General features: G+C 44.9%; 1 protein-coding gene across 1 annotated transcript; it reads left to right on the top strand.

The window, feature by feature from the left end:
• Nucleotides 1-535: 535 nt before the first annotated feature.
• Nucleotides 536-1,126, top strand: LOC129456852 (cystatin-C-like). The gene is made up of 3 exons (XM_055227363.1): nucleotides 536-733; nucleotides 809-904; nucleotides 1,004-1,126. The coding sequence occupies exons 1-3, from the start codon at nucleotides 590-592 to the stop codon at nucleotides 1,082-1,084; spliced, it is 321 nt and encodes a 106-aa protein (XP_055083338.1). The 5' UTR covers nucleotides 536-589; the 3' UTR covers nucleotides 1,085-1,126.
• The last annotated feature ends 13,921 nt before the right edge of the window (nucleotides 1,127-15,047 follow it).

Genomic DNA, 15,047 nt, shown 5'->3' with positions numbered 1-15,047 from the left:
TGGCACTTATTGAGCTACACATGTGTTGGTAAAGACATAATATGGAGGTTACTGATAAAATAAAGCAGTAGCATAGGCAATGAGATGGGTTGAGATTTAATTTCCGCTCAAGCCAGTAGGGGGAGCTAAAACAGGTTCTGCGACTAGAAAAAGATCCCACCCATCTGCGAGAAGGATCTGAAAGATTATCAAGAGTATAAAACAAATCTAGTAAGCTCACTGCAAGCCTTTTGTATATGGTATGAAAATAAATTTGATTGTGTTAGACTATAGTTTACAAATGTCAGCGTCGATGCCCACCATCTGTAACACGTGTGTGCACTGTAAACGTTCACACACGTGTATAAATACTATGGTAATGACTTCATATGTGAGTGTCATATGAGCTCTTTGTTAGTGAGGCTGTGATTGACAGGTCATTTTAGCGCGTTATTCTAATGAGCACGTGCGCACAGGTGTGCACAGGTGCGCACGCACACGCTGTAAGTGTCCGCTGATGAAAGCACGTGCACGTGCTGTGTGTCTGTGAGAGATGTTGGTCCTGCTGCTTGTGTGTTTGCCGCTGTGCTCTGTGGTCACAGGTCAGATCATGACCGGACAGCCCCGGCCCGTGTCCACGCGGAGCGAGAAGGTCTGGAGAGCGGCACGTTTCGCCGTCGGTGAATTTAACAACGCGCTGTCCCAGCAGCCTTTTACATACAAGATCCTCAACGTGACCTCGGCTAAGGTCCAGGTGCAGTAGCTGAAACAATCATCGGCCGCTGCAGCCTGTTAAAAACAGAATAAACAGTGAGTGACTTTTGTGCAGGTGGTGGCGGGAGTAAACTACATCATAGAGGTGCAGCTCGGACGTGTGTGTAAGAGCAGCCTTCTTCAGAAGTGCCATGGCAAATCCCACCCTAAGGTATGACCCTGAGGCTCACAAGCATCAAACAGCCAACCCAAATATGACCGAGTCATGTGGACTTCAACACAAGACTGATTGATTTTGATTTTATTCCAGGAGCTTCTCTGCACTTTCACTGTCACAGAAATCCCTTGGGAAGGCAAACGTTTTGTTTATCGCAGAATCTGCAAGCCATAAAAACATTACTAATAAAGTCTACTGGTATGTATGCTGACTCAATCGCCGTTATTGTCTTATTGTGTTCAACATGGATTACTGGAGCTTTTCAAATGTGCTTTATTCTGTCTTTTGTCATAAGACTACAAGTCCTTGTTATTTATTGTTCTAACACTGGGCTGAATATGTCCAGTGACCTGCACTCATGATGCATTGTATCAGAATTCCAGAGTATTCCAGTGTCTCCCCTCCCCGGAGTGTCTGGGCCCTCCAGACACGTGCTCCACACCCTCCTGCAGTAGAGGTGGACTGGCACATATATGGTACAGGGGGATTTATATGCCCAGTCCATTCACTTCGAAACTTAAACCTCCACCAGTACATTTTGAACCATGTTTAGTACATTTCTGCCTCTCCTTAAAAAATGAATCTTGAGCAGCATTATCAGAACAATCCTTAAAACTATGCCCTCTGTTTCTCCATGGCAGCCTCCACGTGGGCTGTGTGGGATTACAGATTACTGCTCAGAGAGACTCAACTGTCTGCTCCGCTGACCCCCTTTTTATGAGGGGAAAGCAACCTCATAACTTCACTGTACATCATAATACTGATTAGAATGCGGGCTGTTTTAATTTATGCTTTTAATACATATAATTTTCTAAACCTCAAAATGTAGAGAAAGATAATTCAATATGTTCTTTGTTCTCAGATGCACCACAATTATAATTTCAAGGGCATTTGACAGATTAATATTAATATTTTTGTAATTCTGACTTGGTTTGGAGGGGTAGTACCAGAGGTAATTATTTACCATAATTTTATATCAGTTAAGTGGCAGTTTGTGAAGAAAAAAGTTGGAAAATATAGGGGGTAGCAGTTAGTTCTAATGGTGTCATATGCACTTAAGAAAAAATAAATCTGGTATTTAAAATTCCACATGAATACATATGCTGTTGTAATTCAATCATATCATGTTCGTTATGTTGGTTTAATCGCCTGATGTGTGCTAATGTCGACACAAAGTAAAATGGCGGGAGAATGCGCTGTATTTACAGTAAACAAGTGCGTTGGTGAGCGGTTGACACGCACCCTCTCACCCTAACACAATGCCCCATCACACAGGTCTTAATCAGAACTGAGGGAAACAGGCAGAATTGGCTGGCACGGGGGGATTAGGACTTTGGGGTTAGGAATGTGGGGGAAGGGGCGCGCATCAGTTTGGACGATGACGAACATGGAAGCTCCGGTGCCAGGACGATGCCCCCTCCATCTGCTGTGATGCTCCCTACCACTCCCTGACACACTACCAGGTGCCTAAGTGTGTGTGGTAGTGGTAGGTGTGTGCGCCCGCTCTCTGCCCTGTCCTCACTTAGCCTGGGCAGCAGATGGTGAGGGGTAAGGCTCCTGCTGCCCCCTCCTCTGATGCCCCCTCCTCTGCTGCACTCTGCCCCACGCCACCAGCCCCTCTCCCCAGTACCCAGCCCAGCCCTCTTTGTGCTGTGGGTGCTGAAAGGAGAGCCCCAGCCTGCCCCCCTCCTCCTCCAAATCCCTGGCCGGCTGCCATTGGCGGGACTCAGTCAGGTGTCCTAATGCTTCAGTTAGGGGAGGAAACGCTGCTTAATCTGCCCATCGCGTGCCACTGGCCCTGGCCTGGCCTCTTTGTGTCTGGCACCCCTCTGATCATCTCCACCCTTCATCTGCCCGGCCCCCTCCCCTAGAGCCTCTGTAGCCCAGTTTGTGCCCCAAGACACCGGTGTCATCTCCCCTGGCCCTGTGCATCCTGCATCAGCTCTATATCTGCAGTGTGCTTCAGTACCCACACTCAGAGGGGTGGAAGCGTGTACTTGCATAGCGTATATAGCTGATATATGGTTAACTACTTGGTCACAAAAACATGGCATAGACAGGGTAATCTTCCCCTTTCAAAAGATCTGACCAGGCCTCAGGTGTGTACACATGAGAGAGCACCAGCTCATATTGCAGTATCCAAGTCCTTGTTTTTTAATGACACTGTAGAACATTTGTGTTCTGTCCATTCTGTGTTGGTGCAGGTTTTCTGCCAGTTGCTCACTTTGGGCTGAGTCATTATTGGCCCCATACCTGCTAATGTTTGACAGAGATGGTTAAAGCAGCATACACATGTGTGCTAAAGGTGGTCTACTGTTCATTTACAGCTCTTGTATGTGATGGTTCATAACTTGAAGAGGGTCCAGTCCTCTGTTAAGATAAAGCTCCAGTGCAGAGGTCCTCTGCAGGCGAGTGAGTCACCAGCAGATCACCACAGCAGCTGGCCTCATTTTTTTAGCAGGAAATGGCAGTTTGCAGGTGCCTTTGTGATTGTGTCTACTCACAAGTGTATGTGTAATAGTTTGGCTTAACTAAAACACATTTGTAGAGTGTAGTGTAGCTTAGTAATGGTAAATGGGAAATCACCTTTTAAAAGCCAAGGGATTATGGAAATTACTTGTTAAAATGTGTCTCTTCCTAAGGATTTTTTTTTTTTAGTAAAAGGAAACTTTATTGCCATAAAATCATGTGGAGGGAGCTGTTATAATGTAATAGTACAATTTAAGATGTTTAAATTAATAATTAACCATACTGGCTGTTTCACTGATTGTCCTATGTCTCCAGCATTCTGACAAATACATGCAAATATCTACAATATTTTGTGAATGAAAGAAAATGCTGCACTTTTTCACATAAATTTGGCCTCATCATAAAACTGCTTGTTCTGGTGGGTTTGTTTTGATAGGTTTGTTTTGGTAGTGGCCTTGGTGTGCATCTGAGCCGTCCCTTCTCTGGTGTCTCTGCTCCACCTGCTCCACCTGCTCCTCACTGCACAGGGCTGTGGAGGTGCTCCTCTCATTTGGATGAATGATGTTTGTGTTCCTCTACTCAGGCCGTTACGTAACCTGAGCAGAGGTCATTACCATTTGACCCCACTCCTTTTGATTGACCCTGGCTTCGGTCATCTCTTAAGGGCAAAGGTCATAGTTCAAAGTGTCCTCAGCTGTGCTACCATGGAAACGGCAGCAGTTGCTCTTCCGATGGTCAGTTTGGATTTGAGGACAGTGGGTCATGAGTATAATGGGGTTTCACTTTCAAAATTCACAAATTCAGGCTTTTGCTTATTGTTTAGTCCAATAATACAATAGTGATATAAAGTTAGTAGAGGAGTTGACAGCCACTACAGTTTGCAGCACTGATTTCCAAAAGCTATAGCTCTATTTATTACATTATATATTACATTTTGTGTATTTTTTTTTTTTTTTTTTTTTTTTAAGTTGAGAAGATCCTACTTGTAAGTAAAAGTGAATCCTCTAAATTTTGCCATCCTAGAAACCTAACCGTGGTCAGTTTGTCCACTTCCTGTTTGTGATGGGTATCCTCACAATCAGAGCTGTAATGGGGGTGGGACGAGGAGCCAAGGAAATCAATATTTTCAATGTAACGTTTGGCCAATGAAATAACAGGATGATTTATGTAGAGGTGGTGGCTTCTCCCAATTGGGGGGGATGCTCTTTGTGTCTTGCATGGTTGTGGCTTATGTGTAGTTTCCTGCTCTTCGTCAGTTCTTCACATGCTGTGCCTGTCCCGTCTCATGTGAGCTGTGCACTGTCCCACTCACAGAGGGAGCTGAGCGGGGAGAGACCACCAGCCCGGGCAGCATATGTGCCTCTGCTGTGAGAGGACCGGACACAGAGCAGCGGAGTGGGACACAGAACAGTTCGGCCACATACACTGTAGTGAAGAGTACAGAGACGTGGACAAGTAAGGAGGCGGGAAAAGCAGCGGCGAGCAGGACAGCAGCGTACAAAAGTGTGCTCCGTGTGTTTGTGTGTGTGCTTTATTGCAGTGGCCCCACCTACCCTCCATCCCGTGGAGGAGCAGAGTCCCGCGGAGGAGGGGTGGGATCCCCTCCCTCTGACACACACCCACTCCGATGAGGCTCATACACGCGCTGCTCTGAGGCAGCAGTCTGAGGAGCACTGGATAGACACGTCCCACCCTTCTCCTGCACAGGGATGCTTCACAAGGTACCTTTCCTCTCTGCTCTTGTCTCTGCTCTTGTCTCTGCTCTTGTCTCTGCTACTGTCTCAGCTCCTGTGTCTGCTCTTGTCTCTGCTCCTGTCTCTGCTCCTCTTACAGTGTGTAACAGTGTCCTGTGGGGCTCCCTCTAACCCGGTAGCCTCTGTGCTAATGTGTGTTAGTGGGCTGCATGTGCGCTGAGCAGGCTGGCTGCTTGTAAACAAGCTCTTCTAGTCTGCGCTGTAGAACTTGTGCTGAGGCTCTTCTGTAGCAGGTACATGTGCTTTTACTATGCTGTGTTTGGGTCAGAACTATTTCCTAGCATCCCTGGCTTCAGCTGCTTGTTGCTCGTACTGGAGCCATACATCTTGTGATTGTGTGGCTAAAGTGTTTTGAGAGAACAGAGGAAAGTACATTATCTGTGCTTTAAAGCCTTCTACATGTAGGAACCTGTGTGTGGTGTAAGCTGCTTGTTGTTGTGATGTGGCCAGAAGTGGTGGCCTTGTGCGAGTGCGCTCCAGTTGTAGTATAGTTTTTTCATGCTGTAGATGAGTTTTTGTCCATTTTTAGTCCTATAGAATGTTGGAAGTGTTAGATGAGGCTGAGGCTGCTCTGTGGGCTGAGTGTCAGAGCACATGTCTTGCATGTAACATGCTGTACTGGCAAACACCCACACCCACCACGGCACCAGGGCACAGTGCGTGTGCCATCACTCCTCCACTGGCCCTGTTCAACAGCACTCACAGGTTTAATGAGATCTGTCGCAGTATTTAACCTTATGTTTCATTCATGTTCTCATTCCACAAAATGATTTCAACGTCAAATTAAAATCAGGGACATCTGTTTATAACTTTTCATACAAATATTGTAACGTGTGTAAATTATGTTTCTCTATAATATTCTGTTTATCTAAACTGAGTGTGGAGCTTAACTTGGAGCGGTTGTTGAAACACACCTGATAAATAAGTGTCCCATCTCCAGCTTGTGCCCTCGCCTCTGCTGCTTGTGTAAAAGCAGTCGTCCCTCTGTGCTCCACAACACTCCAACACAGAGGGATGACTGCTTTTACACAGGCATCATGTTTTGGGGCCTATCCCTCTGTGCTGGGGCAGTTGTTTCTCTGTGTTGGGGCAGTTTTCCCTCTCTGTGTTGGGCAGTTGTCCCCTCAATGTTGGGGCAGTTGTCCCCTCTGTGCTGGGTCTGCTCTTCTCTCTCTTTGGGCCCTGAGCTGTTGTCCTCCCTGTACTGGGGCCTATATTGACCTGTTAATAGTATTATCCACAGAGCGTGTGGCAGGGCTGGGGTCACATCCCTCTAGGGTTGGATGGTCAGCCCTTTGGCCACAGTTTGGTCAGAGAGTGTCCAATAGGATGGAGCCGTGGTCATCTTTCACTCTCCTCCTTTCACAGAGCAGGTCACAAGGGTCAAAGGGTAATAAGTTTAACCCCTGCAGGGGTGAGGAGTCACAGGTCACACACAAGGCTATAGGGAGAAGGCTTGCATCATCAATCAGTGGCACTGCTGCTTATAGCTGTGCATATCGATGACATACGCTTGTTCTGCCAATCTCATTAGCATGCTATGCTAAGCACAAAGGGCGGCCATTACAATCACATGGAAGTGACTTAAACTAATGAGGAATGCCCCAAATGAAGTCGTTTCATCTCCATCCCAGTCTTCTCCTTTACTCTGTTAGCTCAGACCTCCTCAGTCTTTGGATCGCACGTGCTGCGGCTGCGGCCTTAACCTACAAATGATTTTAGTCACTCTGAAATGGCGATGGCACGCACACTTCACATTTTCTCTACTCAAAGCGCATTTTGTATTTTACCATTTAAGGAGGTCTGTAACTGAAAACATGGACCAAATACTGAAGGAATGGCACTGAAATAATGATTGGAGAGTATAATAAATGGCGCAGGACAAACTGACTGCTGTTTTCAGAGGCTCAGAGGTGTGGCCTGTTCATGGTACATTCCCAGTGATGCTTCTTATACATAAGAATACATGCGTTCTTATGGACACCAGTGGCTCTGTCCCCTCCTTCACTATCTAAAGTGCATGTGTGTGAGCAGTGCAGTGGTGCTGTGGCGATGCTCCTGCATATCCCTGAGGTCTCCTCTCCTGGGCCTGGCTGATGTTAGCGATGTGTCAGCACTCTGCAGCCTGTCTGCTGGCCTGCTCTGGGCTGTGGGGCTGTGGGGAGGCCTGGCCCTATGCCAGTGTGCACATGTCTAGCACTGGACTGAGACGTGACGGGATCAGGGTGTCCACTGGAGGCATCGCTCTGTACTGTAATAGTGATCCATGTGTATACGTATGAAACAGCTTAATGTTGTTGTTTGTTTTCTGATCCACAGGACTCCAAAGAGGAGGACAAGGTGCTGTGAGAGGGGATCCCTGCTGGCCCGTGGTATGCTGCACCCAAACACACTGTACACGTCAGAAGACTTAGATTGGTGCATGCCATTAAGTGTTTGAATAGCGCACATGTACATGCTCGGTCAGCTCCTGCGGAGACACAGGCCATCAATCACAAATGCACCAGAGCCGCATTGCTCTCTCCTGGTCTCTTGTCCTATTCTCGGGCCGGAATTACACAGCATTTTACCTGCAACACTGCATTTCTGCACTTTGTTCACACCCCCATTCACATCCACTTGCTGTTTATGGCTGCGTCTTAAATCAGGCCGCGCGCGCTTTATAACTCAGCACAGATTCACAGACTGGTACGGAGATGTGTTCTTGCTCCAGTTATGCTCTCTGGTGAACGGGAGGTGTGAGTGCAGAAGAATGCCACGCTGGAGGTCCCCATCACTGTAACTGCTGTCAGATTTTATTAACATCACATAGAGGCTACTGTACTTCGTCTGTGATCCCTCCGCACCGCCCCACACTCGTACACAACACTACTTGCTATACTCGGAAGGCTTTTTTTTGGTTTACTTTACAACTCTGAAGTCAGAACCGGATGGCGGAGTTGAGACCTTGGCTTTTGGATAAGAGCTGGAGCGATGTGGAAAGGAGGTAAGAAAGTGTGTGAGTAGACCCAGGTGCAGTGATAGACGCAGTGATAGACGGATACTTTTGGTCAAGGTCCTGCTCGGCCTGGGTTTGATCAGCTGACAGGTTCTCTTGAGATTATCGGGGCTATCGCAGGTGGAACGGCAGCAAACAGCGGTGGTGGGTGCACATTAAAAAGGGCCAAATGTGCTCTGCTGTACTTTGCTCCTTAAAGCGCGTGTGTGAGGCGCAGCGAGAGGCATGCGGAGATGATACACAATTGGATTGTCAACAAATGCTCTTTGCAAAGGTCATACGCTGCTGCAGTCAATGTTGCGATACGGCCAATAAAGCAACCAATGACTGTCCTGGTCAGATACATAATAATTGTTGAGGGCTTATCACCAGGATGGAGCCGTGTCACCATAGAGAAGTACAGTACAGAGAAGTAAATATGGGGCTGTCAAACAGGGGAATATGTCTGCAGGTCAAATAAGCTTTATTTATTGTCTTGCAGAGTTGGAAAAATGTAGCTGGGACCTGAGCTGTGTGATGGTGTGTGTGTCAGTTGTGATGAGCAGACCTTGAAATGAGCAAGGCCCTAAAACACCAGGCTCCTTGTAAAAAGGCCACTCTGCGACAGGCCCAAATGGAGCTCCTCATTTGCATCAGACATAAATTCACATTTAAATGGCAGAAAATAGCTCGAGAGACTGATACAGTGAAGCATGCAAAATTATAATTGTAGTCAATGGTGTATGAGCGATTGAAGAGATGTGTGCAGGAAATGTGTAGCCAACAACATGTATTTATTTATGATTTTTTATTTTTATTTTATCCGTACAATGTATGTACAGTTACTTAGTATAAAAGCAGAAGTGCACGTACCAGTACCTCCCTACATTAGTTTACAGCTAATGTAGCGAGGTACGGGGGGTATAGTCGAATATATATACAGCACAGATATCGTTTAGTCTTTCACCATTATCAGACATACCTTTTAACACACCTCAGCATTACACTGGTTAAATATATACACCTGATATAAAAAGGACTATTTTCATTGGCGGATATGTAAATATGGTGCGACAGTGCGCCGTGACACTCACTGCAGTGCAGGCTACACTATGGAATGATCAAACACACAACCTTATCTATGTCGTTGCATTGAGGCTTCATTCACTCTGAACTAATAAAAACATCTTTCCAAAAAAATCTGATGTATATGTGTAGTAGGGTTGCGCGAAATGCCCCAAAAAAATCACCTTTTTTTTCCTTTTTGTATTAATCAATCACTATTTTTTAAAGATTTTATTGTTTTTAGAGCATTATCAAGACAGTCTTTTTAGTAAGTAAGATTTAGCACTAAAATGTTTCAAATTTCTTCAATGTCTGAACTCTGCCCAACCCACATGCTTTTATTGACTAGAGGACTTGGCTGTCGACCTCTCCACTAAAACGCCTCAAGCTGATCATTGACGATTTGAAATTATTAGATCTTTATTCAGTTAATTCAGCCCTAATATCTAGTGTGAACATTTTTTTTTTATGAATCTCCAATCTAACCCCTCCCAACTTCCTCCTTTTTTCCCTAGTCTACAGTTATGGTTCTTTGAATGCAACGGAAAGACCCTCCGAATGCCCCTGTCACTTCAACTCACCGAGATCCCAATTGTTTTTAGCCACTGTCCATCCCCACGCTCACCGGGCACACACGCACACCCACTCAACCCCCACGCATCAAACCCGTGACCCTGCACTTGCACCCAGCACACATCTGCAGCCCGCCCATGCATTCTCACGCCGCACCGTTATCTCATCCTCCGCCTCACCGTCAACAAACACTACAATATGGCCGCTCCAGGAGGCCCCCTCATAGGCCCGATTCATAATTTGACCGGGTCTCTCCATTGTATCGGGACCCTTTGATAAATTTACCTCCGACCGATACAATGCGTCAGTCTTTTTGTCATTGAAAGACAATTAGTTGTACAGTTAAAGGTCTAACGAGGGGCAGAGGCATACATGTTGGCTACAGGGCACAGGGTCGGCTCCTTCGCGCTCCTAACGTCGGGTGACAGCTAACTGAGCGGACAGGCCTGTGAAAGCGCGTGATATCATTATTGCAGTAGCGGAGCATTGTATGTGCAAGTCAGCAAAGCGTAAAAAAGGGGCCTACTTGAAAAGCAAAGTAAAATTGGTTTTGATGAGTCACAGTGAGAGACCAACGGAACAGAACAATGGCGGAGGTTTGAATGGGGCTGTGTCACTGTAAGGGCAGGAGAGCTGTGCAGGTGGGTGTGGTCAAATGTGGGAGCGGTTATGCATGTTGGGCATAGTCGCCTGTCTCCTTCAGTTTTCATAGGCGAGTGATTCTCTGCTGATGCTTTGACGGTGAATTACACAACTGTACTTTTTTTTAAATTACATAGTTAAATTGATAGATGGATTGACTCTAATATGGTCCCAAAAATCCTCATCACACCATCAGATTACACTACCAGACCTGATGAATGGAACTCATTTAGCTATGCCAAATTTTGGCTAAGAGGTAATGAAGAAATACTGATTAAAACTAAACACATTTTGGTCCAGCTTTAGGAGTCATTCTTATATTTTTGATATAAAACTAAAAATACTGAAGCATTTGCTCCCAGCTGCAAGCATTGGTGTCATGTTTTTTACACAATGCCGTAGACTGCATATATAAATCTTTAATAATCCATGTTTTATGTGATAAGTATCACATTATTGCAAGATAAATTTTGTGTTTAATACTAATGTATTCCAGTGCTAAATGTCGATGCATCACAGTGTCATTGGCATGAAAATATTTTTTTGTTACATTTGTTGTGTAACGTCATATCATATAATTTTTTCCCCATCAACATTTCCAAAAAACCTCATCTCACGTGATCGAAATTTTTTAAAAATGAAAATGTGCTTTTTCTTGTAACTATTTGATACAAGGAAAATGTATTTACTCAGCTGGCAGCAGCACACTTGTGTAAGATACGGACCCGCTCAGTGAGACCAGTGCGGTACTCGCTCAGGAGATTACACCGATACAGTGGCCACTGCTCTAAACATATTTTTCATGTTTTTCCTTGTGGGATCTATGCATATGACTGATTTCTATCTTTGCACCTTGAGAGCAGTGTGGCACGGCTCTCTTGCTCCAGTATGGAGGGAGTGGTTGGGGGGGCCTCATGATGTTGGGACAGATGGCATTTAGCTCTAGCTGTGCCGAGCTCAGTGGGACCCAAAGCTTAAGAGGTTAGGCCTGTCAAAACCACTCTGTTCGTTCAGTGCCTAACAAAGTGTGGACTGTCAGCCTGTTCCGTTTAATAAACTTAAGATTTTTTCTTTTGTCAACACCCAAGCAACACTTTGCAATTCAGTGACCTGAATATCCCAACAAGCAGCTCTGCTCAATAGAAACACTGCACCTCTGGCAAAGGACTTCCCCAAATGTTCCAACTGTAGGTGGAATTAGTTTGTTTCTAAAAGACGGTGCATTTGGGTCAGCAAACTTCAGCTTTAAGTATTCATGATTACATGTACTAAGGCTTTGCATTCTGTGTTAGAATGATGCAGGCTACAGCTATTTTAAATGGGTCTTAACCGGTCAACCGGTCAAGGGCTAAGCCTATGCATTGGTTTGTAACGTGCTTATGTTATAGCAATATAAACAGCATACACTTCAGAATATAGTGTAGAATCCTTGCCACCAGAGGGAGACACAGTGTTGGATGTCAAATGATTTCATACTGTACTTATTTCCTGGTACAGTGTGATCAGATGGGTCAGGATGTCTGTACCCATTTCAGTATAAATTATTTGTATGTTAGCACTTAGTAGTATTTTTTTTAAACCTTTTCATTTAATACAAATTGTCATGTAACCATTTCTATGCAATAAAATGAACTGTTTAGCAGTAAAATAACACACCAGATCACATTATTTCCAAGCTCCCTATAATGTCCTTCTGTAGATCAATACATTATGCAGATTGCCCCTGACATTTCTCGTTTTTTTTCTCCCCTCACTTTCCCCATTTCCCAATTTGTTTCAGGGGTCAAAGCGAGTGGTGACCTCCGTGAAAGGCCAGCGCGACATTTGACCCGTGGCTGGATGCACGGCCGACCCAGGAGGATATGGATCGACAAAGAGAGGCACGTGCCCTGGTCAAGTCGCCATGGTAACCAGAGACCTTTTGGGACTGGGGGGAGAGAGGTCGAGGCCAGTGCTTTTATCCAGATCTGTGTTAACCATCTGCTGCCCATTGACTCTCTCTGGTGGAACACGTACCCTCCACAGAACTGAGAGCGACTGGATAATCTCTGCAGGCAACTGTGATGTGCTTCTCTTTCTCACATTCACCTGGAGAGATTGTGCAGTCAGCCTCATGCAAACAACAACATGACACTGAATGGTCTGTTTGTATATAGTCTGCGTGAGAGATGCATCGATCCAGCTTATTCTGTTTTTGGAATGATTCCGATACTATGTATCTGCCAATACCCAATATCAAGCAATACCAGTGTATAGAGCGAAATTTTTATTTATTTTCTTTACACTAAAATAAAATCAGACAAAACAGATCCAAATGTATTATGTAGCTGTTAATTATCTCATCAGTAACTACTAAACGGCTTTGTATAAATAAAAGTTCAAACATTATAAGACTTACAAGCTGAAAATAGTCTTATTACGTCCATTTACATGCCCGACCGGAATATTGTCTGAGCTGATATTAGAAATCCAATATCTAATCCAGCTAATTTTTCAGGATCAGTGCCAATATCCAATACCAGTATCGAATCGATGCATCCCTACTCTCCGTCTGGTAGTAGTAATATGTGCTTAACCTAAGAATCAAAATTGCCCCTGAAATAGAATTCACACATTTTTTTTTTTCCAGATTTCAAATTCGTCAAAACTAATCCCTTAGATCTTGCTAATAGACAAAAGTCAATAGGGAAATATAAGTTACAGAGCCCCCTGCAGCATCAGTTCAGTGTGCATTAGAGATTAGAGACATTCTTTTTTTTTTCTTCTTAGTTTTTGGTCTTCCTTGAGACTATATAATTAGATCAGATCAAATAGTGGAGGTGAAAATGTGCAGGGAAGAGTGTAAAACCCTCCCTTTGTTGCGTCCAACCTTGGTCACAGCCCACAGGTTTTGGACTGAAGTTGAGCGTTTTAAAAAAGTGCTCCTAGAAACCACCTGCTCCCCTGCTCCTGGATCACAAAAGGATTTCACACTTAAATACTGTTCTTTTCACAAAGGAATATCTATGTGGATCTGTGGGCCGTGTGCAGAATAGTTCTGTGGTAGCCTGCTCCTGTGTTTCTAAAGGCAGAGGTTATTAAATGAGAGGTCTGAATGAGCCAACAGGTGCAGTCCACCTGGTCAAAACATGCTCCACACTGCAGACCGGGGCGCTTTGATGTGCTCATGGCCACAGGTCCAGTTACTGTTCAATAGTCTATATGTTCAATGTAACAGTAATTGGGGACTTTTTCTTTGCACTAGTGGGGAAGCTTTTGTTACTTTTCTGTGCTGCAAAAAGATTTGAGCTGCAGAGGGTTTAATAAATAACTTCTACGACCCATTATAGACACAAACTAAAGAGTAAATGGTTTATTTCTAATTTGCCAGATGTGGTTTTATAGTTTTTGGGGTTATTCCTGCTCTAGAGTTATAGTGTCAGTGGCATAAATTAGCTTAAAAGGCCCGTATTACGCTGTTCTCTGATCTGTCATAATGTTGTTTCCTCATCACAAACATCCCTGGAGTTGTGTTTTGTTTCATTCACACATGTTTAACACACAAACCCTGCATATTTAGGCCGAGTTCTTCTCTCAAACTGAAAACACTCTGTTCCACCTTGTGATGTCATGGCTTTGGAGATAATGCAGGTTATTCAAAACATGTCTGAAACAAAACACAACTCTGGATATGTTTTTGAGGACGAGAACACGGCTTAAAGCTCACAAGAGTCAATTTTGCGTAATATAGGACTTTTAAATGTTATCGTTTATCGTCTATATTTTCTTGAGCAATATATCATACTTCAAGATCTGTGAACAGGCAGCAGGACGACAGGCTAAGCTAAGCATTTGCTACCTCCATGTACAACTGCAGTGTGCGCTAATGACTCAACAGAACGAAGTGTCAATATGTCTGCTCCATACACTATTTATGATCCTTCAGTGTTTTTCCCTTCATTACTACAATCAGTGTCCACTCTTGAGTTTGCTCCACATTCCTCCCCTCCTCCTTCTCCTCCTCTGCTCTCTTCACACATCCGCTCATATTCTGCTGTGTTTTGGTGAAATCTCAGCTGGCAACTGTGAGTGGTTCACTAGCTGCTCTCACAATGGCCTCTGGGATTATGCTAAACACTGCCTGGGCCTCTCCCCCGTCCACCCGCGGCCGCAGCAGAGACGCCCTTCGGAGCGCTCAGGAAAGAGATGGAGAACTCTCAATGAAGATGTCAGTGCGATTAGAGCAGAGCGCCTCAGCACGGCCGCAGTGTCTGCTCCGGCTCCGGCCCCGGCTCCTCGCACTCTCTCCAGCGTCTTTTCAAGCTGCCTCCTCTCTCTCGCAGCTCTTTCATAATGCATGCCCTCTCTGAATTTGCATGAATTCACTTTCCAGATGCTTCTGCTGCCATCTTGACTTAAACTGATGCGCTCGGTACAGTAGGGGCCTTTATGTTCCTGTCAGATGAAAAGAATGGTAATAGATGTTTTACTATGGGCTGGGTCATCACCTATCTCACATTAATTGTATATGGTTGTGTAGTGGTGGTCTTTAGTGGCGCTGTGGGACCACGAGCTTTCTGATGGGGATGTTACTGCATCAGGAACTGATTGGCTGATGCTGAGTTGCCAACAGTACCTGATGCATTACCTTCAGCATCGAAAGAAGCATCATGACCAC

The sequence above is a fragment of the Periophthalmus magnuspinnatus genome, chromosome 15, assembly GCF_009829125.3.
Source record: "Periophthalmus magnuspinnatus isolate fPerMag1 chromosome 15, fPerMag1.2.pri, whole genome shotgun sequence".
Taxonomy (NCBI): domain Eukaryota; kingdom Metazoa; phylum Chordata; class Actinopteri; order Gobiiformes; family Gobiidae; genus Periophthalmus; species Periophthalmus magnuspinnatus.
The sequence above is the reverse complement of the archived record's forward strand: the minus strand, read 5'-3'. Positions and strand labels throughout refer to the sequence as shown.